The 27,995-nt window shown below is 39.1% G+C and overlaps 1 protein-coding gene across 4 annotated transcripts in view; it reads left to right on the forward strand.

Moving 5' to 3' along the window:
- Positions 1-376: 376 nt before the first annotated feature.
- Positions 377-27,995, forward strand: part of MYLK3 (myosin light chain kinase 3) — a 39,939-nt gene continuing 12,320 nt past the window's right edge. Inside the window, exons 1-5 of one of the 4 annotated variants that reach the window (XM_035337090.1) lie at positions 377-4,689; positions 10,772-10,895; positions 23,412-23,502; positions 24,517-24,955; positions 27,404-27,966. In XM_035337090.1, coding sequence (XP_035192981.1) covers positions 10,887-10,895; positions 23,412-23,502; positions 24,517-24,955; positions 27,404-27,966 — 1,102 coding nt within the window. In that variant the 5' untranslated portion in view covers positions 377-4,689; positions 10,772-10,886. Of the gene's footprint in view, positions 4,690-10,771; positions 10,896-11,973; positions 12,291-19,575; positions 20,104-22,304; positions 22,359-23,411; positions 23,503-24,516; positions 24,956-27,403; positions 27,967-27,995 lie in introns of those variants that run through there. The other 3 variants (XM_035337088.1, XM_035337087.1, XM_035337089.1) reach the window with 3 other exon arrangements.

Consider the following 27,995-nt stretch of genomic DNA (forward strand, 5'->3'; position numbering starts at 1 on the left):
ATAATTGTAATAGGAAGAAAACTCAAGCCACTTCATTTTGGAGGATTATTCTGCTTTGCAAATTTGTATTATTTATGAATAATCTCTAGAAAAGGGTTCCCTATTACAGAAAGTTGCTTTTTAAAAAACACATATACTTTTTGGGGTCAGACTCCTGAGGTTTGAAAGCTAAAGGCGTGAATTGTGACTGTTCGCTGCGTGGCTGCTTTGTCCATCTGGTAAGTACTTATCCTGTATTCTTGGCCTATCGTTTAGTGGAGAGGAAGAGAAAATAGTCTTGGTGTAGATTGGCAGCTAGCATCTTCTCACTAGTGTTTCCAAGAGATGAGAACGTGCTGGTTAATTTTACTCTCATTGGCTTTTGTTATTTTTCTAAAAGTACAGTTCTTAGCAGTTTTGTCTTTGGACTTCTGATGGTAAATACCAAAGCAAAACTCTGAGCGTGGAAAACGGAGCTGTTTTGATAGAAATACGTTCTGGGAAAGTATTCAACAAAGTAATCATTTTGTTAAAGTGGAATAGTGCAATTTGAGCTGAAATTCCTAAATTAGCATGTATTGCTTTCTTTTTTTTTAAAAAAAAAAAAAAAAACAAACTCAAACGCTGTAAAACCCTGAGGGAGGAGTTGTGGGAGGCAATTGCATACATAAAATCTGATGTACTTGCTTTTTATCACCTTTCATTTACTCTCTTCTAAGAAGGGGTATGCATTTAAATGTCTCAGGTTTTCTGTAGTATTACTCGTGCTTTCCATTACCATGTTAATGGTGAGAATTACCTTGAGATTCTGCTACAGAGATGATCTCTGGAAGCAGAGAATTTTATTAACAAAGCTAGACTGTCAAAGTTCAACAGTTTTAGTTATTGTTTAAAGGAAGGAGCTATGTTTTGAGTTAGTTAAGCCACAAGGGACATCTTAGATGAAAACTTTGTAAGCAGAAGCAGAAAACACAAAGTGATTTCTAATTCTTAATGAGTAATTGGGGTCCTTTTTAACAATGGAGGAGGGGGATGGGTGTAGAAATGCAATTAAACCACTAATCTACATTTGTCTTTATTCCAGTAAATGAGAACATGTGAACACAGGATCTACTTCCCTACATCATATAAACTTCTGCTTTCCAGAACTGTAGCCTGTCACAGATAAAAGTAGTAAGGACAGATGAGTAACTCTTAGTAATAGAGAATATGCGTCATAATGCCTATTTGCATGGTAAGTTTTTAAAGTCAGAATGACAGAAGGGAAGTTCTCATTTTGAAATCTTAAGATACAATTGGGTTTGTGTTGCTGCTGTTGTCAGATGAGTTTTACTGTGTTAAGAAGGGATAAAGAAAAATACTAATGTCAAACTGTATCTTTGGTGCTTTAACCTGAATTCCTACAGGTTCTTTCTGATTCTATACATGCAATTAAAGTTCTACTAATAGATGTTATTTTCAGAGGAGTGAAGCTAATGTTCTTAGATGTGATGTTAAGTTTATTACATTAGATTGGTACCTTTACTTTGCTGTTAAGTACTGAAAATTCATTCATGCCTCTCAAAAGTGCAAGGCCCAGTTTTCCTCTTCATTGGTGGAGAATCTTGGAACAGTAGTTAAATTCTATTTAAAGAAGTACACTTTCCTTTGTCTTTCCCATGTCTCTGCTGTCAGTTCTTTCACAGTTGTGGTCATGCAATTTTTTTTCCTCTTTCTGGCTTCTACTTTCTTAAAGGAAGCTGTGATGTAAGCAGGTAGTCTTGAAAATATCCCAGGAGTGGGGTGGTTCTCTGTTAGTGGACCATGATGGATTTTGCAAAGCAAGAGTCCTAACTTTATTTTCCCACTAATGAAAAACAAACCGTTGTTTCATAGCTAGACAGGACACTTTTGGCACCTTCCAAAGCCCTGGTAATTTTGTAGCTGTAATATCCTAAGACATAGGTTCCCTGGAATATATTCAGTGACTGAACTGGAAAGTGTCTTGTATTGTATGAAATAGGCATCAACAAGATGGAATCTCGGGCTCTTTCTTTGTGTGTTAGAGCTGATCAAGGGATAAAAACACTGTGGTAAGTCATTGTAATTTGTAATTGTAAAGTGTATTGCATCTCAGTCTACAAAATAAAGCTGATGACAGCTTAATGATGAGAGTAAAATCCTGTGTATTGCAGACTGTTTGTGCCTGTTTTCACAGTAGCTCTGACTTGAAAACTACTTATTTTTCAAGAAGCAAGAATAAATAACACTTCAGGAACTAACGGATGCATTTTTTTGACTCTAGTTCCAGTGCGATTATATGGCCTGCCCTGCCTTTGAATATTTTTTGGTTCAATCTCACTTAATCTGCATTTCTCCAGTCTGCAATCTGACTTAATTGCATTTTATAGCATGAGGCTTTGCACAGAATAGGCTTCTTGGAGAAGGAGTCAGTTAGGCTGCAATTTTTTTCCATTAACTTGAAAGAAGATATAACACCTACAAAAATACTGCTTCACCATTATACCACCTCTATGTTGATTTATCTGTCTGGATAAAATTTATGTTGTGAACTGAATAGTTTAGGATTTCACAGGAGAACTGCCAGCTTAGAAACCACCATCTAACAAGCTCTATTTTTCGGCCACTTTTCCTTTTCTGAAGAACAGTACTTCCTGTGTTTATATAAGCTTGTAATAGCATGACCATCAAGTGAGTTCACAGCTCAAATTGTGGCTTGAGGTTTCTGCATTTACTCCATTCTGCTACTAGATGGCAGCCTTATTCTAAGGACAGTTACTGTATGTTCAGGCATTAGTACTATTGAAAGAGCATCATATTCAGTTCTCATTGGAAGCACAATGAAATGTAATCATTTTTCTTTAGAATGTCACTTGCTTGTCTGTAACTTGAGTTTAAAATCATACTAATAGGTACTTTTGACTATCTGCAATGACAATAGGTATCTTCAATTGTTTTGGGTTGTTAGCTCTTGAACTGTGAAAATTGGTAGGGAGAAGTAATTTCCCAGGAGCACAGAATAACCCTGAACTTCCAGGTGGCAACTTAATAAAAATGGTTTAAGGAAACTTCAGCTCTCCTGAAGTCATATCTATCTATCTGTAGTTATATATAGCATAGCTATAGATAATATTTTATTTGCTCAAATTTTACAGACATGTCTAATATGTTGTTTTTACTCTAAAAGTGTTATAACTGATTAAAAAAATTGAAAATAGGACAAGGGAAGGAGAGTACTTCGCAGGTTAGAATCGTCCTTTGGCAGAACAGAAGCATTTACAAGGGGAGACTGGAGTTCTGAGAAACTTGCTTCAAATGATGCTCAGGTCACAAATGAGGTCTTCGTGGTGGTTTTGCTTAGTGCTTTTGAATTCTTTTTGTTGCGGGGGTTATCTTTTTCTTTCTTTCTTTTTTTTTTTTTAATGTGAAACATTCATGGAAGCTACTAGCAGCACTGCGTCCTTTCCTTGGGTGCTTAGTGTCTTACTGCCTAGGAGGACATAGTGCTTGCCTTTTGTCCTTCAAGATATTGATAACCTATGAAAAAGCAATAGAACCAGAAAGCTATCATAAACCACGGTTGAATTTAAACCTCTCTGAATTGTTGATCTCGAGCATGTGATTCCCTTACATGCATGTACACATTCAGGTATTGCTCGTACTGTATTTTGTATCTTTAAGCACTTCTATGCAAGTGTTTTGTCTGAATCAGTGTTTTTAAAGCAAATCTCTTGATAGTCTCTATTTCTGGTACTTTTGTATTATGGAATGGTCATGGGGAGCAGGAACTAGATTGCTTTCAGAAGAAATTGACCTTGAAGATGTCCTTCAGCTGTTAGAGGGTGCTTGATCTTCAGGACCTGGTGTACGTCTAGCAGATGGTGGGCTCTCAGTGCCAACTGTTTAACTCTGTAGATTTCCGGTTGTGCCATACTTATTGCTTATTATGAAAATATAGCAAAACAAATGTTAATGAGTTTAACCAGTGCTTTCAGATGAGTCTAAAAGCAGTTGATACTTCAAAGTATTTACAATACCATCAGTGGTATGTAGTAGGTTTCCTACTTTATTTCAGTATGGATTCTGGTAGATAATCCTCTAGCAAATCTAACTAGTGTTTTAAGGTGTTGCTTTCCCTAGTTGTTTGCCTCATCACCCTTTTGGAAGTTGCTACTTAAGCAGCAGTGGTGGAAAGACAGCTCTAATAAGCAGTAGAAACATATATTTTTTCCCTTTCTTTAAGCTGTCACTTTCAGAATTCACTAATAGTTACAAGATTCTAAGTCTGACTGCACCAAAGCTATGTCTGATTAAATATCCTTTCCATTAGGAGGAAGATGTTCAAATTGATCTAACACTGCAATAACATACTGTGTATTTTTAGTAGATATTGTGAATTCATAATGAATAGAAAGAATCTGTAAATTAATGTACTAAAGAATGTGTTTTTTCTGCTTTTTAGATAGGGTTGTTCACAGCTGCTAGCTGTTGAATTAGATTTGCAATCTAAGTAAAAAACAAGAAAATCATTAGCTAAAAGGCAGTGGAAATGGATAACTGCGTGTATTTCTTTCTCCAGGGAAGAAGAAAAAACAAACAAAAAAAACCCTAAAGCTGCTTTCACTGAAGTTGTTCAATTTCAAGTTCAAAATGTGATTCTCAAGAATCGCTTGGTATCATCATGCAGCATATTCTCCAGGAAAGAGTCAGGTACCCTTTCTTCTTCCTCCTGCCCCTTCCAGCCGCTTGTGGTGGTTCTTAGCTTTGTACATAGAACTTGAGATCCATTTTAAGAAAGTTAGTTTACTGCCTTCAGTCTTCTATTGTGCACTTATTTCTATCGTAACTTAGTCTTTAATTCTGTCATCAGGATACTATTTTTAGTCCTGGACAGCGTTGAAGGCCATAATATGTTGTTAAGAACAGTGGTTGTTCCAGATACTGGGAGTACAAACATAGGCCAGCAATCTTCCAAGTCTCAGAGGATTTTATTCTGTGTTGGAATAAAGAGCTTTTGAATGTTTTACTGAATATGTCTTGCTAATAAAGAAAAATCTTCAGACAGATCTGACTTGCTTTATTTGGAGAATTTGTGGAACAGAATGTATGTTTGTGTGTACATGCACGTGTGAGCACTAGTAGTGATTAGCTGCATGGCTGGAGTCTGTGGAGATGATCTGAGTCCCAGCTCCTGAACCTGGATAACAGCAGAGAAATGTTTCATTTCACGTCACTGAATGGAAATGGAGAAGCCTAATTTAGGTAAATTTCAATAAATACTGATAGCTGCATTCTCAAGGATAGTCAGTAACTGTCCTGATACAGAAGTGTCCTAGGATTACTCTTGAATCTAGTTGCTTGTCAATGTATTTTCTTTCATTGTTGCTCATGCCCATTTTACGAAGATCTGAGTGTCTCATCCAAAGTATATAGCTTACGTTTCTTGGTGCTGACCAAATTATGAACTTGGCAACTTCTGTGATGTTGCTGACAACATTCACAGTGCTGCCTACTGGCACGGAGTTACTTAGCAACTGTGAAGCTCACGTTTACATACAGCTCCTGTGGGTGCACCTACATGTAGGATGGGGAGGGGGGGAATAAAAGTTAAAGGAGTTCAGAATTTGCAAGAGGAAACATGCTTTAACAGTTTGTATTGTTCAGCAGTTTTGACTTTGAGACTGGTGGCACTTGTGCATAGGAAAATAAATCTTGTGAAATGTTTTGTCTTAAAATCTTTATTAGATTGGTTCTATATTGCAAAAACTTCAGGGAAAAAAATGAACAGAAACCTACATCTACCAACAACATAAAGATCAAAACCATGGCAAACAGCAGGGGATACATCCTTCTTTGAGTGTCTGCATTATAAATGCATTCCTGGGAAACAAAAGTATTATTTGAACACTGGAAATCTAAGCAAGTCAGAAAAATGATATAGGTATTTTAGACACGTCATTATTATATTAGATAAATTATTTCAGAGATTCAGTCGTTGTTTGCTGCTTGTCAATTTACTACTTTTTTGTTGATCAAGCTGTAGTATCTTAAAGGTTTTTTGACAGCTTGTAGTCTTTCTGCCTGCAGTAATCCTAAAAAGCCCTGTGACTGAAAAGGCCACTGGGAGGCTGTTAGTGTAAATAATTACATTAATCCCAATTTCTGGGATCTCAGGCATGCAGTTCTCATTATTAGCCAGTATAAGAGCTGCAGCGGAGCTTCCTTATATAGCAAAAGGAAGGAAAGTAATTGTGGGTCATGCCTTACATGAGGAGGAGGCAGGGACCAGAGTGACTGGGCAGGAAAGCTGGGCTGGGAAAAGAGCAGGACAAGGAATGGGCTGGGGAAACAACACATGTCAGGAAAAGGCAGGGCAGAAAAGGAAAGGAAGGTGTGGGTGATGGAGAGGGTTTGACTGGAAATTGCATGGGATAGAGGTTAAGCCAGACAGAGTTGGAGAAGGGTAGAATGACAAGAACTAAGCATCGGTGTGTTAAGGCTGCTAGGGGAGATAGATGGAGATCTTCGGTGGGGTGTCACGGCAGAGAAGGCAGTGCATGGGTTTCAGGTCTCCAGAGATTTGAGGAGAAGAAGAGAAGTTTGGGGGAGGAGGGAGAAATGAATGGAGAGGTGCTGTATTTATAGAAGAGAGAAAAAATAGTGCTGCTCAAACTGTTCTGAATTGAGCAGTTCCTTTTTTACCTGAAAATTAGGTAGCATGACCAATGAATGCTCCAAAGCATATCTTTTTTTCTCTGTTTGGGTTTTCCCATCTATATCCTTCATTGTGCATTTATTGGGCTTTTCTCGTGGTTATGAGCTACTGGGAAACTGATTCAGACATGATGCGAAAGGTGGACAAGATCCCCTACCACTGGGAGTGGTGTTGGGAGTGTTCATCCCTGTTTTGCAGTATGTTTCTTCATTTTGAATTGACTCTGAAAAGAAGCTTTTCAAGGACAATCTTGAACTTTACTAGTGACACTTTTCTTCAGATGAGTGTCCAGCAATTCATAGCACCAAAGTTAAAATACATCTAAAATACTTATATTTGAGTTTGAAATTCAAAAATAAAGAATTCTGAAAATCTGTTTTCTGTATGTATGTTCCTTACACACACAGTCTTGGTGCATGTGTACTTAACGGGCCTTATTCAGAGAAGTTGTGTTCTTTAGTTAATAGAACATTAAACTTAGAGGTTGCAATTGCCACCTATGCTATGTGGCTGCCTCAGAGAGGTCAAGAGGGTAGGAGAGGGTTGTGTCAATTGAATGAATTCTTCATGTGCATTCTTAGCATGTGCTAAGTGGGAGCTTGATAAAATCTGTCATCCAATACAAGTGGCAGCCTGCATATCACATTTTATTTCTTCCAGGAGTCACTGTTAATCTGCACTTCTCACTATTGTAGTTTTTTTGTTTTGTTTTGGTTTGGTTTGGTTTTGTTTGTTTTTTGGTTTTGAGGTCAAGTGGAGGAATTCTTCTGGTTTCAGGTTTTTGCAGAAGGCTACCTCTCCACGCTTTGTAGTATTTCCCATTAGAAACAAGCTGTTGGGCAGTAAATCCGTTATGACCAATGCTTTGCAAAGGAGAATATGGTAAAAATAGAACAATTATTCCTACTTCTTGTTTTTACTGTACGTTCCTTCACTAGTGGACACTAGAAGGCTGCAGGGACTCTCTGCCTCAGCATCTTGAACTTAATTGTTATTGCCTGTAGGGCTGACCTGTGTAACAAGGGTTTGTGCTCTGCAGAAGTAAAAGATACCTTCCCCAAATGTCCCCCATCCTTACAGAGAAGGCTTGAATCTGTTCTCCTCTGGACCTTCTTTAAGATGATTAAAGCCAGGTTTGCTATGTGATATGGTGTACTTTGCACAATCACCTTTCCATGGTGCCAGAAGAGAAAGATAGTGAGTCACTTTGCCTCCTTAGTTTGATTTTATGGTGGTTGTAGCTACTTTTCAAGCATTTGCTATGTAAGTTGGCTTTCATGAGTTTATACGGCCGTAGGCATTATGCTCACCTGCTTTGGTAAATGGAACAAAAGCAGAATAATAAAAGAATGAAAACCTTCTGATAGTTGTACTTGGCTTTGCAGGCCAGATTCACTCTAGTGCAAATCTGTAGGCTAATAAGGTTAAAGCAGAGCTGAAGATAAAGCCCAGTAGATCCTATTCTTTTAAATGAAAGCAGCCTGTGTAAAGCTGTCTCTGCTGGTGTTTTCCTTCTGAAACAGTAAGAGTGAATACTGCATGTTTAAAAATGGAATATAATTTATGAGCCTTCTAGTCTTGGAGATGAGCCCATGTGTACCTAGGATTTAAAATATAAAATGAATATTAATGAGGTGGGGAGGCTTTCAGATCTGGCCTTTACTACTAATCCATTGCAAGTTGAGCAGCTCTAGAAATGCACTGATGCTGGCACAGACACAACCAGGAGTTGACTGCTCTTAGAAGATGCATCATCAGACAAAAGTCACAAACTTCTGAATGCATTGTCCTGATCAGATACACAAAGAATATTTCTGATATCAGTACCCTGCTGATTTTGTTTGCATTTTCCTGCAAATGGTCCTGTATGCTGGCATTCCATTCTAGCTCGTTGCATGGATGGAAGAGTAATGAAAGGGTAAGTAGTGGGTAGAGCTTGGAAATCTATTTTGGGAGGGGACTGTGAGCCTTTGGGTAGATGTTTTGGGCATAGTCATGGTGAGTTGAATTGGGCAGCATCAGTGTCACTAGTTCCCTGCACCTGATTAATAATACCGATTAAAAAGGCTCTAAAATACGGAGGTGGTACAGTAACTCTTAACAGTACAAAAATTCCCCAGAGACTAAAACTTCTATGTATTGATTTTTTTTCAGGAAGGAAGATACTGTGTATTAACTGCCACGTTAACAGAAAATTTCAGCTAAGGAATGTTGTTTAGATTATAACTTCCATGAATGTAGGATGTGTTTGTGGAGCAATGAACGTCCTCGTAATTCACAGAGCCTGAAGCTGAGAGATGAGAGAGGTCACTTTAAAAATGCTGATCCCTTTCATTTTGCATTGTATTTAGTGCAGGAATTGGAGTGTCAGCAACTGGCTAGGGAAGTTAGTAATACTTAGGTCTCTTAATGTTACCTTTTTTTCTTTTCTAGTTCTTTGCTCTGAGTTGCACTGATCTAGTTGTCAAACACTTCTGTTAGCTGGAACGAAGAGTTTTTGGAGTGTGAGTGTAGCAGATTCAAAGAGTTGCTCTGAAAGCTAAAGAACTAACCTTGGTCTTGATTTCATTTGTTGATTGTTACTTGCATGATTTTTGGAAAACTTCTGCATTTATTCTATAAGTAAAAGACATCTCATGGTGTCTACAAAGCCTATGCCTGAATACCTATATTCAAACTGAGCACATTCCTTGTCTCTAGCTCTTAGTATTTTATAGGGTGAGAGACCAAACTGCTTCTTCTTGTATGTAAAATCCACTGGACTTTTCTCTAGTACCAAAGAAAATGTAGCCCTGTGTCCATTGCCTGTTTTCTGGCCATGTCAGTACACTTAGTTTTGTGAAAACGGGACTGTTTGCTTATTGTGGATGGAATATTACGTAGCTGCCACTGTTTTTTTGCTTTTGATACCTTTCTGAAAGCACAGTCCAGAATCTGTATCGTAAGATATGAAATGACAATGGAGATGAAAAAAATTTTTTTTTCTTTTTTTCAAAAGATGAAATAGAGAAAAAGCAAAGCTAGTAAAGCTTATCATAATAATTATATTCTTAGTTTTAATTAATGAAAACACTGCAGGAAGGTGTTGTTTTACACTACAGATCTGTATTTAGATCTGCTAATGGAAGGTTGCAGGCTGAGCATTGCTTGTTCTGGACTACTTGCCAAATTTCCTAAAGGATTCTCTTTGTCATGCAAGCTTTCCTCCATGGCATGCCACTTACATGCTGCACATGCCTCTGCTGCCACGTTAAGTAATATCACCTCTTGATTAAATCTGGAGTAAAAACATGATTGTGCTATTGGAAAAAGCTTTGTTTTTCCCCTGGACATAGACATCTCTGGACTCATGCATTAAAGCTCTACACCTTTTGAATAGCTGTAGTTCCATATCCTAGGAATACAGCTCTAAGTCCATAAACCCTGTAACAGTCTTGCCACATCCAGGCACAATGTCTCAGCAGCTTTACCCATTACTGTGTGGAAGACTTAACTTTTTCCTGTACCACTATATGGAGCCAGCTGCTGTGCCCTAACATTTCGGGGCAGTTTTGACCTAGAATTCTTGGGTTGCTTCTGCCTTTTAAAAGTGGGGAATGGTAATAATAGATTCTAAAGCTCTAAAAACATTCTGGAGGAGAGGAAGGGTTTAACTCAGTCTTACAGGTGGAAAAGGCAAGTCACAGAGCTCAAGTTAAAATTTATTCAGGAGTCTGGCAGTGGAAATGGGCCTCAGATTTCTGGAGGTTTAAGGCTGGTGTCTCAGGCAGCCTCAGGTTGCCTGTGTCTCATACCAGCATGTCAGACTACTAACTCTTTGGTAGAACTACCTCACCTCTGTGGGCTGCAGTCAAATCACCCTGTACCCCAGGCAACCCCTGGCCTTTTCACTTGTTGTTGAATGGCCTAATAAACATTCCTTGTCAGGCAGGTGTTTTGTTTTTTTTTTTAAAAAAAAAGTTTCAGCACACTAAGCATGGCCACCTCATCTCTGGCTTTTGCCCTGTAAGTTACTCAATCATCCTAATTCACTTTTTTTTTTTTTTTTTTTTCCTGTATGTATTTATTTTTTAACAGCACATTGGTCATCTTGCTATACAACCCCAAGTGGAAACGAAGCACTTGTTTTTGCTGTGAGAAGGGTAGCCAGATTTATACCCACCCTTCTGGACCTGACATCTCTTAGGTCGTAATGAAAAAGGTACAGTACCTTCTCTCCATTGCTTGCCTGTTTATTTTGGAGAACTGAAGTGCACTCGCCCTGTGGTAAAACACAATTTTATTACGATTTAATCAGTGAAGGCTTGGCCCATGCTAAGTCCAGATATTTCTGGGCCTGCTTGTCCATCGGTGCAAAAGTCACTGGTCCTTTGTGAGTAGCTGTGCTTGTGTACCAGTGCCTGATGTGAATTAGGTTAATGGGAGATCATTTGTAAGTAGTCATAAAATAGAGCTAATTTTACTGCAGCTTGTTGACAGTGGGAAATGGCAGCACAGCACAGATGAAAATTGTAAGCAGACTTACTCTTACATCTCTAGAACTTTCTTTCTTAGATCATTCAGCATCTTGGTATCTATTGTCTTTGTTCATTTGTACTCACTGACATCATTTTATAGCTGAGACCAGTATTAAAAGAAAAAAAAAGTATATTTTACTCTAGGCAAAATAAAAAGCAATTAATTAGTTGAGGACCAAATGCATGAGGAGCAATGTTGTTCGGGTGCGTTATGGCTGCTTATTAATCTAACTTTGGGTAGAAACATTATAAAAGGAGATTCTAAATCTACGGGATCACAGACATGCCTACATGGACTTGAAGGCAACGTGCACTCGTGTGGGCCCGTTGTTTGACCATAAGGTGTTTTACAAACTGAAGTGAATGGCTCTGCGTGTAGTGTCAGACTGTAGAAATGCTGCCTGAAGTCATAAATAGCTATCTGAATTCTAATGGAGGATGAATATTTGTCCTCTTTTGTCCATTTGTTTGTTCCCTTTGTTCCTATGGTGTAGCTTAAGAAATACGAAATGAAAGAAATACTCATATGTATAATCATGCTACTAAAGCAAATGATGTATTACTGAAGAAATGGAAAGCAGTCAGACAACAGTCCTGTCGCTGCTTAGCGGAAACATTCTTTCTGTAACTTACCGCTATAGCAAAGTTAAATTGGGCAAAATTGGCTTAAGGAACAGACAAATGCAAAGAAGGGACTCTTCAGCAACTTCAGGAGATCTGGCTGTCATCTGCTGTTATGTTGTTTCCGTGCCTTACAGTAGCTCTTATCAGTAATTCAGGAAGTGAGCTGCTGGGATGCAGATAGAACTTAGTGCTGCTGATAAGGAAGTGAAATGATTGAAATGCCTGGTGCAGTGTTAGATAAGATGAAATGCCTAGTTTATCACAGAAGCAGAATTCTAGCAAGATCTAGGGAGGCTGTGCAACTTTATTCAAGCCTAAAAGGCTTTAGGGTACCTGGGAGACCACCACACAAGCCAAAAAAGATGGGAACTTTGTATCAAGAATCTTCTCTGCACAGATCCCTTCGTTTAAGCATGGGAGGATTTTGTGTTTCTGATTATATAAAGAGATTTACGGTAAGTGTTTTGTTGTGACCTCGGTTTGAAAGTGAAAATTTAGTGGGTGGGATAGTATTGGTTTCTGTGCTGTTTGTAAAGTGCTGTGTCTGTCTGATATGCATGGCCAAATTGTGCAGTCTGTCTGCTTGCAAACCACCTGCCGATGTCAAGGAGGTACCTCTGAAATGCCGAGTGTAGGCTTTGCCTTAGTAAATAAATTTATTTTTGTGGGAGTCGTGACACGCTAAACTTCTGTTCCAAGCGGTGTATTTGAAGAGTAGGGTGCCAGACTGCCATTCAAATTACGTGAAGGTCAGTTGCTACAGCTTTTTGCTTTAGTTATCATATGTCTCGGAGTTGCAAGACAATGAATCTGTCAGGCAGGCTCATGCTGAGACAGTTTCATGAGGAGCCAAATTCTGCATCAAGCCACTTAACCTGTGGTAAAAGCAGTGCAGTCAGCTTGAACACCATGTGCTCAGTAACTCAGCAATGTGTATCCTGTGGTACTATGTAAAAGCTTTGATATCAGAACCCTATTGGGATAGGATCTGAGGAAATTAAGTAAAAGTGAGTCTGTGTCCGGAAAGTTACGGCTTACCAACAGACTACAAAACAAGAAGATAGAGACATCATTCTGGTGGAACAGGGAATAGGGATCTACTTTTCCACCATTGTAACCTATCCATCAGCATTTTACGGCTATCTGTGGAGTTAGGTTTCAGTTGCTGTAGTGACAGGGAGTCTGGGGAAAACACTATTTGTTTTCTTCAGTTTGCTTGCATATTTTTCTACTTTTTTTTTTTTTTTTTTGGCTGAGAATTACTATTGCCATCCAGATAGAAGAAGTAAGTGAACTTATTCAACCTTAAAAAGAATGCCATGTATATATAATAATTTTCAAGTAATGTTTAAAATAATTTTAAAAATAAATAAATTACAAGGGTTGTTTTGCATGAGAAACTATCAGATTTTTGTTTTCTTTTTAAAGATTTCTTTCAAAAATTTGAAGAAAGGATTTTCTCATATCTTGCTTAATGATAGCTCTAATTGGCTTTCTTAAAGAGTTTATATTTGTTATCCTGTTAGTTCCTCAAAGAGCCAATGAAGTAAATGAACTAAAATACTAATAAACAAAGTTCTGGTACGGTTAGAGAAAATGACAAAATTTCTACAAATTTCAACAGGTACAATTTTGTTCCAAAGCCACAGATTAATCTACTGTTACATAGTGGATCTCGTATGCCCAGCACTAGGATATTATTTTTGATATAATTTATAAGGTTAAAAACAGAGCAGCTCAAAAGGCTAGATATACATCATACGGAAGGAGCTGCATGATGTTCTTGTCTATTTATGGCAACATCACATAAAAAACAGTAGTCTATTAATTTAATTGAACATACTAATGAACTGTTCATCATGTTGAACAGATAATGCTGTGTTTGGGAATGACGTCAAACCAAAATGTCAGAGATATCTAGATCAGCAGGTGCACATACTGGACTTCAGCATAGGAGAGATGACTATTTACTGGATCTTTAATTTTCTTTACACGGTGTTCTGGTTACTAGTGGATAATAGCAATGTCAAGGAGTGCCCTTATTCAAAAATAAAAATAAAAATCCCTCTCTTAGGTTCCTATAAAGAACATCATTAGCAAGGAACACCAAGCGTAGCACCTGGTGTTTGCTGTACCACAGTGGTCAGATGGAAATGTGATAGAAAGAATAACTGGGGCTCTGGATTGCACAAGGCCTGAAACAATTGTGCAAACTGCCTTTGGGAGAACTTTCTGAAAGTACATCAGCAGCCAAGGCGCGCTCAAGTCCAGCCAAATGGCTTGTGAGGGGCTTGGGGGCTGTTCTGGGTAAAGCTGCCCCTGGTGTGGCTGGCCACAAACACTTCATTCACCTGCTTCCAGTGCAGCCTGACGTAACGTGTTGTGCTCAGGTGTTTTGCTTTTCAAACACTTAAACCAGTGCGATGTAAAATTGTGCTCGAGGTGATCATTCTTAAGTCAGTAACTGTGAAGGGCAGAAGAGTAGCTGTGGGATTGGTATTATTGCCTCTTGGAAAAATGAGTGGAGGAGTGAAGGAAAAACCTCAGATATATTCTTGCAGTTGTTAGTGGTTACATTGATGAAGTTGAAAACAAGTATTATAAATTAGTAAGTTAGTATAGCTCTGTGTGCATTTTTGTGGCAAATTTTCAAATTTGAAAAAAAGTCTTTGCAAAAAATCTTCCAAAGTAGAAAGGGAACAAAAGACATCAAACAGTGCAATTCGGTGATTTCCATCTTCTCTAACGAAATCACATGTTGCTGGCAAAGCAGAGACTTTTGAGGGATCTCATTGAAAAACAGTGAAATTTGAAATCAGTAAGAATAATTGTACCAGTTTTAGTGTGCTTTAGAACAAACTCTGGATTGTGCAAGGTCTTCCTATGAAAAGTTGACTGCCTAGAAGTAACCCTTTCTTAGGCAACAGAGCTGAGAGAGAGAGGCGCCTATCTCGTTACTTCAGTGGCAAGAATTTGCTTTTACTGGTTTTATTTCTGTGAGCCTTACTGCACAACTGAGGCTACTCTTCTGTGTTTCAGCGAATTCCTGCTGACTTAAAATTACTTGTACCTGAGCAAACTACTCTAGACACAGTAGCTTTTGGTAGGTATAAAAGGTGCCTTAGGGCTCTCTGTTGAGCTCACAGTAATAGTGAGAAAGCATCCTGTAAATGAGAGCCAAAGCAGTTTGCTTCTCAAATCCAAGGGTGGCTTTGATGGCAGATCATTTGAATCAGCAGGCTCTGCAAGGAACTGTCAGCTATTTATGTAAAATCACTGAAATTCAGGGAGAGCAGAACCACAGCAGGACTTCTCTAGTTTACAGAGAGCTCTTTGTTGAAGAAGGAGGACTGAGAATCATTACCACAATACCAGGGAAACGTTACCAATGACCAGCCTTCTGTCCAGGCTGATAAAATAGTTTATTACCTGTTCGGATAAGAAAAAAAAAATAGTTGGCAAGAAAATGAGACAGCTTCTTGAAGCTGTTTCTGTGGGTAACAGTTCTGGTGGTGAGAATGAGCTTGGGGTCAATTGAATAAATGTGCGCAGGCAACAGGTGCTCTCTTGGCCTCCTGGGAGGAAAGCAACCTGGAGGAAGAACTTAAAGGTTCTTGTTAAGCCATGTGGGCAAATGGTAAACAGTATTATCTGGAAATCTTGTCACTTTGATGTTAGTGAAATGTCATAATTGATCTGTTCAGCTATCTGCTGTCAGCTGCTTGACAGAAATGCATTAAAATAATAAACATGATCTCAGATTCATTAACCTGTCCTTAGCTGTGCCACTGCCTATGAGCGTTATACTTAGACTCGTTTTATTTTCCTTTTAAAAAGGAATGAAAAAGGAAGAAGGCAGGATTGGCAAGAGTGTTTCATAATTTACTGTGTTAACAGTTTTGTCATTAAGTATACAGAAAAAGGAAAAAGACGTTTATATAACGAATATTATTGTTTAGTTGATGTGATACCACCATAAAGTTGAACTCCTGTACACTGGACAATATTTAAATTTATTATGCCAGGGTCACTTGGGGAGACTGGTAGTGCTTTATAGACACTTTTACTGTGCAAGTGGATTTCAACCAACAGCTGACGTGAGTAATGTGTTAAATGTCAGGTTCTTGGCCTTCTAAAGCAGGTGTGGGCCAGTTCCTAGTTCACCACCAAACATGGCAGATGGAGATCTTTTGTCTGATCTCAGCAGGAAACCCAGCTATTGGACCAGGCAGACTTAGCCAGACTGTATGGCATGTTTTGATTTTGGAAGTTATTCCTCTAAATTAAAGCTGAAGCCTATTTCAGGGCTTGCCATATGTCATGAGAATTGGTATCTTGCTGCACCATTTCTCTGTGGATGTTATTTATTATATTTACGTGTCTAGGAAACATACTGCTTGTGAGAAATTACTCACTGGTGTAGGGCTTAATTTTTCAAAAGTTTAAGTACCCTAAAGCTTAGCTGCCTCTTCGTTTGCTGGGTGGAAAATTGCATGTTTATAAGCTGCAGCAACTACATGTAAATTAAGTAGATTTTTCAGCATAACTTGAAAAAGTTGCCAGCTGGTTGCTGAATATGTAAAGGATATTTATTAGTATTTTTTTGTCTGAGTAGTGTTTAGCAAATGTAGCCAGATTTTGAGGTTGTCTGCTGTCTTTTGCTTTTTGTAAAGTCCTAATGTTTACCACCTTTAGTTCTTTGTCTCCTTAGAATTCTGTTGCGTTGCAACCATTGCAAACTTCTCCGAAAGTCCACACCTTCCCTATAAAGCTTTGGCTTTCTTTAGGCCTTAAAAAGCTTTTCTTTTTCCCTTTTACCTGTGTATTTTCAGTCACCTCCAGTTTTACTGTGTTGCTGGAAGCAGTGCAATAATCTAATGAGATGATCTGTTGGAGCAGCTGGTTTTAACCTCTGTGACATTTCTTGTTTGGGACATAAGCCTCTGGTATCACTTTAGTACATGCTGTAGATTTTTGTTTTCCCCCTTTGCTTCATCTTTTTTCCTACGGCTTATCTTTTTGTCATTCCTTTGGGTGAGAGCTAGCAAGGAGCAATCATAACTGAGCTGCTGTGTTGTGGATTCTTAAACCATTCCTTGTGCTGAATGTTAATGTTTCTCTTGTTTGGCATCAGTCTTTCACAACTGGGAGTGTGTGTGGGGCTGAAGCCAAAGTGGAATAAACTCTCATTTCCCTCTTGAGAATAGAAGACTCTTTGGCACCATCAGCTGAAGGTCGCTTGCAGTTCTGATTCTCCAGCATCTGTGATTCTTTTTTCTGGCACTCCTGAGATAGTTGATAGCTTGGAGATATTTTAAAGGTACCCTACAGGTTCATTTCAGTTCAGCTCTTCATGGAATGGAGTCAGTTGCCTACACACTCCAGATCACACTGCTCATTTTTTTTGTTATCTGGAAAGAAACAAGCAGAAATCAACAGGAGACCAATTATAATAAGAAACTTTATTCTAAATTTAGATCCAGACTGTGATGGACTCATGTGGCTCACCAGTTTGTTTAGCCAGTGACAGCATGGGGTGACTGAGCAGAGCTCTGCCGTGCACCAAGGTCCTGTGGGAGTCCCTGGTATTCATTACTCACCTAACACTTCAAGCTCCTCAGATGTAATTTGGGAGGTACTGGAGATGAAGCAACATACGTACTAAGTGCAAAATCTCATTATAAGCAATAGGTCCTCACAAAGAAAAAGTGAGTTTAATAGGCTAATGCATTTCTTACAGTAACCGCACTTTTCTGTGCAGTGTAAGGATGGGTACACGGTGATCTGCAATGGTTTTTTTCTTTTAGTATTGAAAGACTTGAGAGTGTCTCTCTTCAGCATTAGTCATTTCTTACACTTGGTAATCTTCCTTGAATTTCAACTGCAGAAAGAAAGTATGACCTCGTAATTATGTAAAACTGAACGTGTATTTTAAGGATGGTCCTGAATGGAAAGCAGGTGGCTCTAGAATCTAGTTTATTTGTAGGAGAGAAAAATAGAGGAAGAAAAAACAATTCCTGTAGCTTACACAATAGAGTTCCATTTTGTTCTGAAAACTTGCATATCAGCTACTGCCCCATAACACTTGTTTCTCTCATCTCAGTTTCTTTCAATATAGTAAAAATGCAATTTCACTTATTAGCTAGGACCTGATATAATGCTGACAAGTGTTATGCTGTGAATTCATGCAGCCCAGCAATTAGTTCTCTTCTGCTCCTAAGTACCTTGTGATAAGGCTTTAGCTGCACAGTAGTATCAGGAAAGGGAGAATCTCCACAGTCTGCTGATGGGGTATCATAAAACTTGTGCCGTACTATCCCAGACCATTGTGAAAGTACCACTGACAATATCTTTTTGATTAAAAGTGACATGGCATGAAATGGCCAACTCCTGTCAATTTTCACAGGCCAAGTTTTCTTCTGAAGTAATTTCTTGGTATTCAGACCAATGTATCTTGACGGTAATGAACAATCAAAGTCTTAGAGCTCTTGGTGTCATTTGCAAAACTGGTTAGTGGCCTCTAAACGTTGCAGAACCGCCAGGTTGGCTCTAATCACTTGGTGGCCTTAAGTAGTCCTACCACAATATTTTTCTTGTGCAGATAAACACATTCTCTCACAGAAATGGCAAGGACTTAACGCCTTCTTGAGAGGGTAACTGGTACTACTGACTCCACAGTGTGCAGAAGAAGGATTTTAAATTCTAGAATGTCTTATACAGAAAATTCACTCTAAGAATTACAACGTCTTCCCATATACCCTTTCCCATATACCCTTTCTAAAAACTGAGGAAGGACTTGGAGGCAAAGGGATGCTTTGTATTACAAAACCTGTGGCTTTGAGGTTCACACCAGGTCTCTTGCTGCACTGATATTTCCCCGGTGCTTTCCCCCTTGCTCTACACATGTGCAACAGTAAAAAGGCACTTTTCACTTTTTTCACTTTTTTTTTTGGTAATTTTAAAAAATCATGATTGTAATTTTTGTTGGAGACACGCAAATGTAATTCAGAAGTGAAAGCAAGTCAGAAACAAATTGTGAAATCAAATTTATGATTTAATAATTTTGTTGCGAACAGTTGGACGCTTGTTCTGATTTTTAACTTGGTTCTCTTTCAAAGCCTGGGAGAAAGGTTTAATTTTAGAAGTTTCAGTTGACAAAGACATGCTGGTGCTAGATACGCATTTCAGATCCTTGTCATTGTACTCTATTTTTAAATTCAAGTGACAGCCAACCTAGTGAGTACAGCTTGTGTCTATGTTGCATGTTCTGCCTCTGTGTTGGAAAGCTGAACTCTTCCAAGCCTTAGCACGAGGCCACCAAATTTACTTTTCTATTTGCTCTGTTTAATGAGGAGAAATGCTCTAGCAAGTTCTTTTCACATAACTAAAACTGGTCATGAAAAGTGTTTCTCCCTACAGAGGTCTGCTCAGGCATTGGTGATTGCTAAGATGCTCGCCTATCAACAGCCACTTGAGAAAGAATTTTAAATGGTCTTGTGACGTCAAGGAGGCCCAAGAAAATATAGTCTGGTGCCAAATTACCTCCATCATTGAAAGCATGCAGTAAGAAATAGATAACACAGAAATAAATCTTTTGTGCAATAGCTATCTAATGATATGCTCTGCTGACTCCAATAAGTGAGGTTGTCTGGAATAGGAATAGCTAAAGAAGATGAACTTTCAGACCCTCATTTTCTAATTTATGATTAATGAAAAGCCAGCATAATCTATCTGACATCCTGCTGTCTGGACAGAATGTCTGCGGGTAGCTTGGACGTTGCAGAGGGAAATGCCCTGACCAAGTTACAGCCTACGAAAGTGAACAGCTTAAGTACGATGGATAAAAAATTGAGTCTCTTGAACGAAAAGATGGACAAACTGTTGCATTTCCAGGAAGACCTGACAGGCAAACTGCAGCGAGTTAACAAAGGTATTGACGATGTAGAAAAAGGCATTAACAAGCTAACAGTATCCCGAGCAGCTCCTGATGAGCCAGATGAAATGAAAAAAGGCCTAAAGCTATCGGACAGTCCTCACCAGACTGATATCCAGAGCATATGCTTGGAAGTGTTGAAATTGATGAAAATGGCCCAGCTAGATACCTTGAAGCATAAGGAGAGGCTGGCAAAGATAGAGAAAAGGGTGGATACACTGGATAAAGTGATTACTTTTGTGGGAGAAGTATTAAGAAATTCTAAAGTAGTGGATTTTATTCTCAAGGGCATTGTGCCCTGGAAGAAGGGAAGTCTGCTGGAAATCCTTGTTGAGGTTGGTTTTGTTTTACTGTTCTTAATACCTTTCTTTGTGCTGTAGCAGGGCTCTCCTGATGATTTTTTGTATAACGTGTGTAATTCCCATTTTCCCTGTAGTGTTGCTATTACAGGTTACTACCATGACCTTTGAATTGCAAGCCTCTTGAGACAGAGACCTAGGCTTAAAATGTGTCTTGCAGGCTGATGTCTGAAGTGCCCCAAGTGTGCCAGGCAATCTTGTAACAAGTATGAGGAGCAGACTGCTACTGTAAAAGAAGATTCAGCTTCTAACAGTGCTGGAAGATCAGCAATGTCATTCAAATAAGTGACTTAACTGACGTTCCTGTGAAAGTATGAGTAATATACTGGAAAGCGTTTGCTGAAGGAAGAAGCTTCTATTTTCTTGATTGATCGTGAATTCCAAAAACAACATCAGTTAGTAAAACTTATGCTGACTTCTGTTCACATGACTGAACAGTCTAGGCAGCTAAGTTGTCTTATGTCTTTATGATGGGCCTGTGACTTCATGAACTCTACTGACTTTGTGCACTCCTTAAATAGTTCTTGGGTTTCACAAGAGCAGCTTGCATCAGCTTGTACATATCAACTCCAACATATTTTTTAATATAGTGAGGAAGCAACAGTCAAGACTGGTATGTAGTTGATATGGTATTTTGGAATTGATTAACCTTGCTTTTAAAAACTTACAAACATTTGGAATTAGTTTTGGCCAATGAGAGTTTTGAGTCTTCCCAGTGGCTTGTATCCTAGGCAAAAAAAAAAAAAATGTGGAGAGGGACTCCGTGAGTTGGCATGTTTGTTCATTCCAAGAAATCTCTGCACACCTGCATAGAGGGGTTAATTACAGAAAGGACAATTCTAGCATGAATGCAAATGTCCGTTCCTATCTTGATCAAAATATTTCTGCCAGATCTGTGAAATATTTTGGTAGACGTTACACCTAAACTCTTATAAAAACAGCACAATGTTAGATGCTAGCTTACCTTGTGGGGCTTTGGGAGAAAAAAAATGGTAAGTTTGATTTATGTTGGTTAAAGCTGCTGTTACAAGTTACTGCCCGCAGTCGCTGTGTAAGGCCTAGAGACAGACAGGGTGCTTTGTGGGGCTTACACCTTGAACTGAGCCGACAGTGCAGTGTGTTAATGGCCAGGTGATGCTGAATGTAGAGATGACTTTGTTACCAAATTGTTATTTTCCAAGTGAAAAAAACAGTAAGGAGGTTTATAGATAAAGGTGAGGAGAGGGATGCTGGTGGAGAATTTCACGTGGCCTTCTTGCATGCTGTCAGGATTAAGTGTCAGCTAACCACTATGTGCTGCTTCATTAGCGTTTGCAGAACAGGAGGTCTGAGGAGGTCAGAACTTGATGCAGGTTTTATGGGTAGGGGGATTGAGACTGAGAGGTGAAATGGCCTTCTCTCTCGGTGACCTGATGGACTGGGAGGGGGTGGCAGTCTCTGTCCCAGGCTCTAACCACTGCCTGGCTTGTAGAACAGGCTGTGTATTGGGCAAGCAGACTTGCAGGGCTAACTCCTCCTTTGCTAAATGACCATCGTTATTCTTCTTCTTTGCTTCATTTTTTTTTTTTTTTTTGGTTGTTGTTGTTTCTGAACAGTTTTTGAAATTGGAGCATAAGATTAGTTGTAAGACCTTAAGATATATCAGTACTTTGATCACAGGCTGCTGAGTAGTCTATGATATTTGACCTAGGTTTCAATTAGAGAGGTAGCATATGTACGTGACCTAGTGGGGGTAATGTGGAGCAAGGCGTGGGTGAATTTAGAAACACAAGAGCTTGTGCTGAGTTATGTGCTAACGTTGGTGGTCCCGTTTTTTCAGCCTGTTTTGTGATATGTCCAAAATGTGCAGTTGCACTGGGGTTGCACTCAAAAATAATTCATTTGCTTCTTGCTGTTCTCCAACCTTTGCTGTTTTGTAGCAGCATGCAGCTTATCACAGAGCTGGCTTTGCACAAGGTTACTAAGTATGGGGATGGGAGTGGGGAGGTTATGTTTTCATTTTGGGGAGAAGCTGTTTGCTGATGGTATGACAGCATTCCAGGGATGCCATAGGAGTGTTTATGGAAGAAATTTTCTGGGTTGGAGTCAAATTAATAAAAGACTGTGAACTGAGCTTCATAGGATCCAAGCCATTTCTTAATTAAAAAAAAAAAAAAAAAAAAAAAAAAGGAGCAAGAATAATGTTGCCCCTGGTCATTGTTGCAGGTTTGCTTAGAACTGTAATAAAAATGGTAATTATATTTTACTATTTTGGGGTATTTTGTTGTGTTTTTTTTTGGGGGGGGGGGGAGAGGGAGGAAGGGATGGAGGAGTGTGTTCTGTTGTGGAATCTCTAAGGTTGGAGCATGAAAAACTTAATCCATAACTGTTTTTACTAACAAGTGAAGGGTCCGATTTGCAGTAGACTTCTAGTCAATTATCTGCAGAAAAAAAAATGAGGCATTGTTTATTTCCTTATATAAATGAAGATAAGAGGCTGCTGATCACTAGATTTTAATTATGTCAGCCAAGAAATAAGTTATGCCTTTTCCTATTTTTGTATTTTTTTTTTTGCTAAATATTTGTTATTTATCTTTAATTAGATTACAAATATATTTCTGTTTAATGTGTTTAGTGATGCTGTTAAAAAATAACCCTCTGTGCTGTGTTAATTGGAGGATTGCATTTGCTTAAAATAAATTTGTGCTGCTAAAATAAAATAAGATTGCTTTTAATCATGACAGAGGTGACATAATGTCAAGTATGTATACAAGAGTTGTAATAAAGCTAAGGGTTCTTTGAATCGCCTCTATTGTAGTTCAAATCATGAATCTTTAGATGTTTTGAGACAAATACGTTACTGTATCTATAAAGATATTGCTTGTGTTTCAGTCACCAGTCAACAAGTGACAGAAATACAATGCAATTTCCTTTTCTGATATTTCTTATGCTTTATATAGCCTGTTTGTGTTTTTTTGTTGTTGTTGTTGTTGTTTGTTTGTTGGTTTGTTTTAATCAGTGTGAATACAGATTACATGAGGCAAAATCTCTTACAGTTAAAATTTTGGAAAATAGAAATCTAATGTATTGTTCTGTGTCATCATGTTTTAGAAGTATACCTTTTTGAAAAAATAGGGAGAGACTCAAAGTGGAAAGGAAATACAATAGGACCTAAAAATTCAGAAGGTCAGAGGTGTCAGTGTCCATTTTACAGGGTCTCAATACCTATAGAGGTAGAGGAACCTAGTGGGAAATAAGCACTCTTGACTATAACTGGTATTTGTGTGTTCCACTGTCATTTTTAGGCCAAAGATAAGCCTGAAGAGAGTGGTGCAAAACCTAAGCATGGGCTTAGTAACAGAGGAACCCAAACTGAAAGCACAAAGCCTTTGGAAGGTATGTGGCACTCTGGGCATGCTGCAGTCTTTGACTCTAGAATGTGCGGCAGACAAACTGGAAACTAATAGCCTGCCGTTTCCCACTACCTGAATTACTCAAAAGTGACTGAGTGACTTCATCCACCAGCATTGGGAAAATAGATTACATTTCATGTAAGAACATCTGTCCCCCAGATCGAACCCCACAAAAACCAAGAACTAACAGCAGCGTCTTTGCTTGGCTAGTTTCTTTGTTTCCAAATAACAGTGATCTGATATAAGAGAGCAGTACTTGTTGCGAGATACCATGAAGGTGGTGGCAATGGCAATATCGCACAGCAAACCTAAACCATACGATTGACCCAACCCTTTCCCTTACTAAAATAGGGACATGTTGACATTGGAAATATCTTTTTTAATCAGCAAGCTTCATTGCCATGTCAGGGCTAGACTCCTAAATAGGAGGTAGCTGTCTGGGTGTTGCCGTGTTGCATCCATTGCCTGTGAGTTGCAACAGGGTGAACGTGATGTTGAGCAGACCCTGTCATTGCTGTTGTCTTCACAAAATGTCGGTGAATCCTTTAAATAATGGACAGTCCCTTTTTAGCTTCAGCATTTAGGAAGTAACAAAAATAAAGCAGAGAGCTGATCACAATTTTGAGTCCAAGGTTCCACGAGTTTGTGAATTGATCTCGACAGCCAGTGACCTGTGCATGCCGAAACATGAAAGAAGTTACCATAGAAATTTCCATTATTAATATGCACAATCAATGTCATGAGAAAGCATGGAAGAACCTTCTTTCCCTTTTGTAGAAAAGCAGTTAAGACGCTGATTAAGCCATGGGCGTTAATAATGGCTGTCTCCAGCCTGTTGGTGTAAGGATTTTTAAACCTTTCAGTGGATGCTTTCTTGCTACTTGTTCAGATGTACCTAACTCCATAGGTTGTTTTGAATGGCTGGGTTACTTTGCTCCTTTTCTTTTTGCTGTCACTTTTGTCAAGGATAGCTTATTAATGTCATGTTTTTATTCAGAGACTAAAAGTGTGAAAAAGCTGCATCTAAACAACGAAGCACGTGAGAAGGTGAACGCTTCCAGTGTTGTAGCCAACAAAGCTGCCTTGAAACCCCAAGCTAAAGACAGGACAGCACAGCAGCAAGCAGTAGAAGGTGCTGGCAAGAAACAGAGCTCTAAGAGCTGTCAACAGCAAAAGGACGTTGGTGTCAAAGCTTTGAATCAACACAATGGTCTTCCCTTTGTAAATCAAGATCACGTAGGCAACCAAAATGTTCCTGTTAAAGCACACGATATGGACAGAGCCCCACACCTAGATGAGTGCTCCAGGCAGCCTGTTCATCAGAAACTTGGAGAGAATGAAAGCAAACCTCTACTGCCAAGTGCGGCATCCCGGGAAGCTGTGCCCTCAACATCCCAGGCTATATCTGACACAGGGTGTGAGGTGACACATACCAGGTAACGGCCTTGTTGGTAGTTTTCTGTATGATCTGAAACCCTTTCACGTGTTAGAAGGAAAAAAAAATGTTATTAAAGGAGGCAGTTCCTGTTTAGGCATGATCAAGGGGTAAAACAGCCATGCTGAAGAAAGGTTCAGTGAGACCTTACAAATGGTTAAAGGAAAAAAACTCAAAGCACAAGAGCCCCCTGTAATTTTTTATGAAGCCAAAAAGTTAGAGGGCTAGACATATGGGAGACCTTTGATGTGATGGTGGCTACTGCGTATTAGAGATAGAAATGAGACTGCCCTTCTATAGCTCACGTAGATGGACTTTCATAAATCATTCCTTTCAAAATCCTCTTTCCTCTCTAAACATGAGGATGAAAGAAATATAAGATATTTACTAGTATATAACAAAACTGAAGAATTTGTTTCATTTCACATCCTTGGTGTTTTCAAGGGTTTTTTTCATGCCTTGATTACTTAAAGGTATGATCAGATTGTTCATTTTATTATTATTATTATTATTATTCTTTATTAGCCTAATCTTTTCCTCAAATAAGTGCTTTGCAATATGTCTTTTATAATCCTTTTCCTTTTAAATTATTTAAAAGGATTTGATTTTAAATCCATTAAAAACAAACAAAACCCTACCAAGCAAACCCCAATAGATGCCAATTCTGTGACAAACTTTAAGTGCCATGCCTTTCCTGTTGGGGTTCGCAAATATGTGTATGGGTGGATGGTATACAAGAGAATTGACGTTGCAAAGACTGGCACATTGGGTTTACTTCTCCTAAGAGGCTAAGCATAAGGACATGGTAGGAGAAAGCAGTAGAAGCTTTCACCACCGCTGCATCATGCCAACATTCAGGAGCAACTTTGTGTACAGGTTATAGGCACTGTTATCTCCAAATTGGATGGTGTAATAGCACTATGAATCGAGGGACCTCCCTGTATTTTCTCCGTGGGTTATAGTCTTTGGCTTGTGAGTTGCAGGCACCTGGCTTCTAGCAAGCTGGCGTGGCTCTGTGCTGCCTCAGAGGCTCCCATCTTGAGGTTGGCTCTAGGGGTTTGTGAAGCAGCTGATGAACAGTTGTGCACCCCCTTAGAAGTCAGTGCTGGTTGAACATGATATGCCAGGGGGGAACTCACAGATAGACAGCAGCTGGGTGGTTTGGACCGAGGGGATGTGTGAGTCCCAGAGAGTTTGGTTTGGGGGGGGTTGGAAGCCAACAGTTAACTAGAAGGCAGAACCTAGAGTAAATCCCAGAGGAAGGCGGCCCTCCTGAACAAGGTACCTGTTATGCTAGTGAGTTTGGTAAATGAGTCTCTAAAAATGAATGCTACTTTTAATGAAGTCTGTAAGCCCACACAGAAGTGTCAAAAGAACATTGTGTTCTCCTGTTTGGAGAAATGCCCAAGAGTCCTGTCAAGTTCAGGCTTGTCTAGATAGCAGTGGAAGTGTTTGCTCAGAGCAGTGCGCAGCTGCTCCAGTAGCTCGCTCCTGGTGCAGTTTAGATTCATAGCACAATGCACAGGGTGTTAAAGGTGCTAAACATGAGAAACTTTGGACTCTTATTAAGAAAAAGTGGACACAATTTTATTTCACATATTTTGTAATAAGGTAGCTCCTCTGGAACAGGCAGTAACTTCTGGGAAATGGGATGCGTTTTCCCCTAGACTTCAGAAATTTTCTTTCATTTCTGTTACATGAAATCTACTTTAAGGCTTCACAGGCTTCAGTTCAGCCTCGCTGAAATCAGACTGTTACTGACAGTTGAACCAGTAATAGCTGACTCAAATTACAATACAAGTGTATTTGGACTGTAGGTGTATAGAGGTTTAATTTTTAAACCATATTATTTTTAGGCAACAAAAGAGACGGGGGAAATGTTTAAAGTTTTCTTGTAGCTGAAACACCCAGGAGAATAGCATTAATGGAGTGAGAGTTATGAAAGTTGTGTTTTTAACACTTGGCTGTGGGAAGAATGCTATCCCATAAGGCACAAACACACATTTGAGTTTGCAAGTCAGCAAGCTGCAAGAGGACTAGGATGGATGTGAACATTCAGATTTGTGGAGCTGTATGAACAGTCAGACACTTAAGTACTTGGCCTGTAGTTGGTGAAGATAGTCACTACCACCTTCCTGCCCACGAGCAGTGGCTTACTGGACCAACTGTAATAGTTGCAAAAAGTGGAAGAGCTTTCAAATGGTGGGGCTAATACTTTTCAGTCTGTGAGACATCTTGTGTTCAGAGAAGGCAGACGTATACACAGACAAGGACACAGAAGAAGCATCAGCATGGTTTTTGGTGCTTTCTAGTGTTGTATTTTTTAAGAGGATTGATATGGTTAGGTTTCTTTAATACTGTAGAAATCTGCATTTTAATTTTCTTCCCACACAAAGTTACAACATCAAGGCTAGTCATCTGCATGAAATGTCAACTGTTTGCTCTGCAGGATATCCATCAATGTCCATGTGGCTGAAATGAAAGAAAAGATCGAGACCAAGGAAGAAATCTCAAATGATCACAGACACGGATGTCCCAAAGTAAAATCCCCATCCTCCACATCAGCAGAAGTACATGAACAGCCACCTGGTAAATTAAAACTTAAACAGAGTCCTAAGAACATCAGCACTGAACCAAAACAAGAAGTGAAAGGGGACAGTAAGCAAAATGAACTTGCATCAAAAACAGGCAACCAACAGCTGTTACTGACCAAGCCCAAACCAGGTAAAAAGACTGAAGACAAGTCAGAAGTAAAAAGTAAGCCTAAAGCCCCACAAAATACCTCTGCAACAGAGCCAAAGAAAGATCTGGGGATAGAAGTGAAAATCCATCAAGAAACAGTAAAAGCAGAAGATTCCTTGACAGTTACTGGCTCTGAGAAGAGAGAATCTGAGTCTGCATCTTCAGGAGGAAGTGAAAATGATGCAGGCCAATGTGCAGGAATGGTACTGCAGAACACTACGTCATTGGAAGCTAGCAAAGAGTCTTCCGCACAGGATGAAGTGGTCATTGGTAGGTTGCTTGTACTTACTTTTGGAAAC

Source organism: Oxyura jamaicensis, chromosome 11, assembly GCF_011077185.1.
Source record: "Oxyura jamaicensis isolate SHBP4307 breed ruddy duck chromosome 11, BPBGC_Ojam_1.0, whole genome shotgun sequence".
Lineage (NCBI taxonomy): Eukaryota > Metazoa > Chordata > Aves > Anseriformes > Anatidae > Oxyura > Oxyura jamaicensis.